The 3,746-nt window shown below is 43.2% G+C and overlaps 1 protein-coding gene across 1 annotated transcript; it reads left to right on the plus strand.

The window, feature by feature from the left end:
* Window positions 1-163: 163 nt before the first annotated feature.
* PHYSODRAFT_536409 (hypothetical protein) lies at window positions 164-1,552 on the plus strand (the record flags this gene model as incomplete). The annotated part of the gene is made up of 1 exon (XM_009541816.1): window positions 164-1,552. The coding sequence occupies one exon, from the start codon at window positions 164-166 to the stop codon at window positions 1,550-1,552; it is 1,389 nt and encodes a 462-aa protein (XP_009540111.1).
* Window positions 1,553-3,746: the final 2,194 nt, after the last annotated feature.

Genomic DNA, 3,746 nt, shown 5'->3' on the forward strand with positions numbered 1-3,746 from the left:
GATCTATATAAGATTAAACAAAATGAGTTCCGGTTTTTCATATCCACAGCCTACATTTCAATCATCCATTTATAATCCTTCATTCTATCTTTCGTTAGACTCGAGTGGTTATCTAACATACGATTATGCGCAGACACTATATTTGAGCAAGGATGATTACAGGATGGGCTACCTTAGCGGAGTAATAGCGGGAACTGCTTCGTACAGCAAAACTTTGATTCTCGATTCGTCCGGCAATATCAGCGGAATTAATAGCTTTGGAGCTTCTACTATTACTGGAACGCTACAAACCGGATCCCAACCCAATATAACGTCTCTCGGCTCTTTATCAGGTCTTACGATCGGTGGAAATTTATCGTTCAGTGGATCATCGCGCTCGATATCGATAACAGGCACTTCAAGCTACATCGATTGTCGAGAATATCGCCAGAACGGGACTATATACGATTTGGGCCTTCTTGAATACATAAACGGAGTTAGTTTTGGTACCGCAACGTCAAATAAATTCCTATTATGCGACTCAAGCTCGAATATCGGAGGCCTAAGTTCGGTAACGGCTACTACTCTGACCTGCACGAACTTGCGCCAGGGCTCGACGTATTATGACCTATCAAGCTTTTTAACATCTATTCCGACTTCCCTCTCGCTCAATAATCTGTCAACGAGTGGGGATATCAGCTGCTCCGGCGTTATCAATGGGTTTTTAGCGTATGGAAACCAATCAGCTATAACAACAGTAGGATCGCTGACAGAGCTTGGGATCAACTCTACAGCAACGAATGAATATTTCTCGATCACTGGTAGTGGATTGGACTTTCTTGATGGTTCTTACACACGAATGATGACTCTAACCGGGTCGAATACGACTCCTGTTCAATTCCAGATCCAAGTCCATAATGGCAATCGATCAACCACAGCGAACGCGTCATGGATCGGGAACATCACAAACAACGACCTCAGATTTAGGGTCAATAACTCGACGTCGATGATTCTAACTACCACAGGTCGTCTTGGTCTTGGTACTACAAGTCCTTCAGCTCCGCTGCACGTCCCTGGCAGCAACAGCTTTGTATTTGGAGCAGGCGGAACGACAGTGTATCGCCTCAGAACTGATAGTGGAGCTACAGAATCCGCTCTTAGCCCGATCACATATTCAGTAGCGGGTATATTCGGAGGATACATTGCCTGTACAGCCATGGCGATGACGAGCGACCGCAGATTGAAGAGGAACATTCAATCGTGTCCGCTCGAACGCATCAAACGACTCTACGATAATTGTGATGTAGTTTTGTATGAGTGGATCGAATCGGATAATAGACCTGGTCAAGATGTGGGCCTCATAGCTCAAGACCTTGTCTCAGCCCACCTAACCGATTTAATCAGTGTTTTCTATCGCGATGATATTCAGGAAGGCGAAGACCCATCGTTTGAACCTGCCAAAACACAACTTAACGTTGGTTACAGTCGAATTGCAGCATACAATATGAAAATGATTCAACATCTCTTGGATCGAGTTGAGGAATTGGAAGCAAAGGTATCATCTCTAATATAGACCATGCCATTCACATTTCGTATTTCGAAGAGAAAAGACAAGAAATATGATGCTGTGTTTGATGATGGTCGAGTTGTATCTTTTGGTGGTATTAAGCGGAATGGTGAACCTTATCAACAGTATCGAGACATCACGCCATTGAGAGCATTCAGTAAGTACGACCATGGTAATATTGAACGAAAACAGCGATTTTATAGGAGACATGGACCTATCGATACTTCGAAACCATACACCGCTTCATGGTTCTCAAAAACTTTTCTTTGGTAATGTATAGACCAGAGTTCTAATAACCATTGGTTGCGGACCAAGCAAAGAGCTAAAAACTAATTTAACAACTGATGAACCAGGTCAAATCGTTGAATCAACAGTTCTGCGGGCCGATCAAATTGTGGTTCTGGGAGATAGCGTTTTCCTACCTACGAAAAATGATAAAGGAGAGTCAGCTATCATTGAAATATCAGTGAATCAGAAAAAAATAGAGATTTACAAGGGATACAAGAATCGCCTTGTAAGAGAAGGAATTTCTCTTTAAAGAACTGACGTTAAATAGCAAAGGTCTTCACAGTTTTATTTTTTTTCTTACTTGTGTAAGCCCATACTCTTCCTCCTTCTGTCTGAGTCGATGCATCAACCTTTCTTATGGACTTATCAAGGTCAGTGGCCCATACAGCTGCCTGAGTCTTCTGTGGGCGGTCATGAATGATAAGATTTTTCATGATAGCTTTTAGCTCGGCTACGTTGAGATCAGCGTTGTCTCCGTAGCTACCAGCTGAGCTGGAAATAATTCGGGGGTTGAAAAAGAACATGTTTCTATAGTAGTCGCGTGGTAATTTCCTTGAACTCTTTATCATCAATCATTCGATTGCTGTACATATCCACACTAAGCGATTTAAGTTGCTTAATGATTGAAAGATTATCATTACCGAGTTCGAGCTCACCTTTTAGCTTATCATATTCAGCTTTTAGAGCTTCTAACGGATCCTCAACCCGATCATGGAAATTGTACTGAAAATGAGTAATCGCGAGAATCTCCTTGAAAAGCTTTTTATCATCGATACTGAGTTTGTCGTACTCTGCCCGATCGATATGCTGCTTGAAGGCGAGAGTTCGAATCATTGACTGTAGCGGATCACGGATTACGCGCTTTGGTCCGCACTTGCGTCGATTCGGCTGAACAATGACCAGAGTTTTGTTGTCAAGGTCGGGGATCCGAATGTACTTCGAACCGAGCTGACGATAGATGTATGCTGATGGGGTGGCTAGACCTTGGATCTCATTGAGGTTGTATGTTCTCCCGCGACGGACAACTCCTTCAAGCGGGGCAACACCAGCACCTCTTAACCCACGACTCTGAAGCTTCCTTTTAACCCCTGACCCCACGCCTGTCGTCCTTACCTGATCAACCATGTTATTCATAGTTTGGCGAACCGTGCGCTCGTCTTGTCTATCACTGAATTGATCAACCTCGGTGTAGTTTTTAGCATCGGAGTAGCTTTTAGCCTTGATTTGATAGACAGCCTTGGTCGCTTTCATGGCAGCGGTTGCCGCCTTCAACGCTGATCTTGCGGATTTTGAGTTATTACTCTTACTGTTCGCTTCGCCTCATCGTATTTCCTCTGAGCTTCGCCATACTTTAGGAATGCGGCTTCCGACTCATCGTGGAGTTTTTGCAAAGTGTCATCGCGATATTGAGTACCCTCTGAGGATTTGATTCGAGCTGATGTATCTGTCGATTTTGTATCGTCGAGGATCGCTCGATTCAATAGCTGAAGATTAGCTTCGAGATTGTTTTTCAATGCTGGATCATCATTCTCATAAACGTATCGCTCTATGTCTTCAAACCCGGTCATCAGGCTATTGAAAGTATCCATCCATCTAATGGTTTTCATAAGATCGTTGAAAACCTTGCCAGAAACCGCTTTGTTCTCGTGGTTTCTAATGTAAAATGGTTTTGCTGCGGTAGGCTCACTAAAGTAGTAATTTTGATTAGCTTTCACACCACTTTTGGTATCTACTATTGGTTTCAGTCTAAAGGGAATTCGAACTCCTTCAGATGCTCTTTTGCTGTAGTAGTCCATGAGAATCTTCTTCGCATCGTTATCAGCATTAGTTAGAGAACTATTCATATCTTCATCAATTCCAATCTTAATTCCATGCCGAGCCTCACCATCGCGTGGCTCAAAGGCCTTTGCAA

This window comes from Phytophthora sojae (genome assembly GCF_000149755.1).
Source record: "Phytophthora sojae unplaced genomic scaffold PHYSOscaffold_35, whole genome shotgun sequence".
Lineage (NCBI taxonomy): Eukaryota > Oomycota > Peronosporomycetes > Peronosporales > Peronosporaceae > Phytophthora > Phytophthora sojae.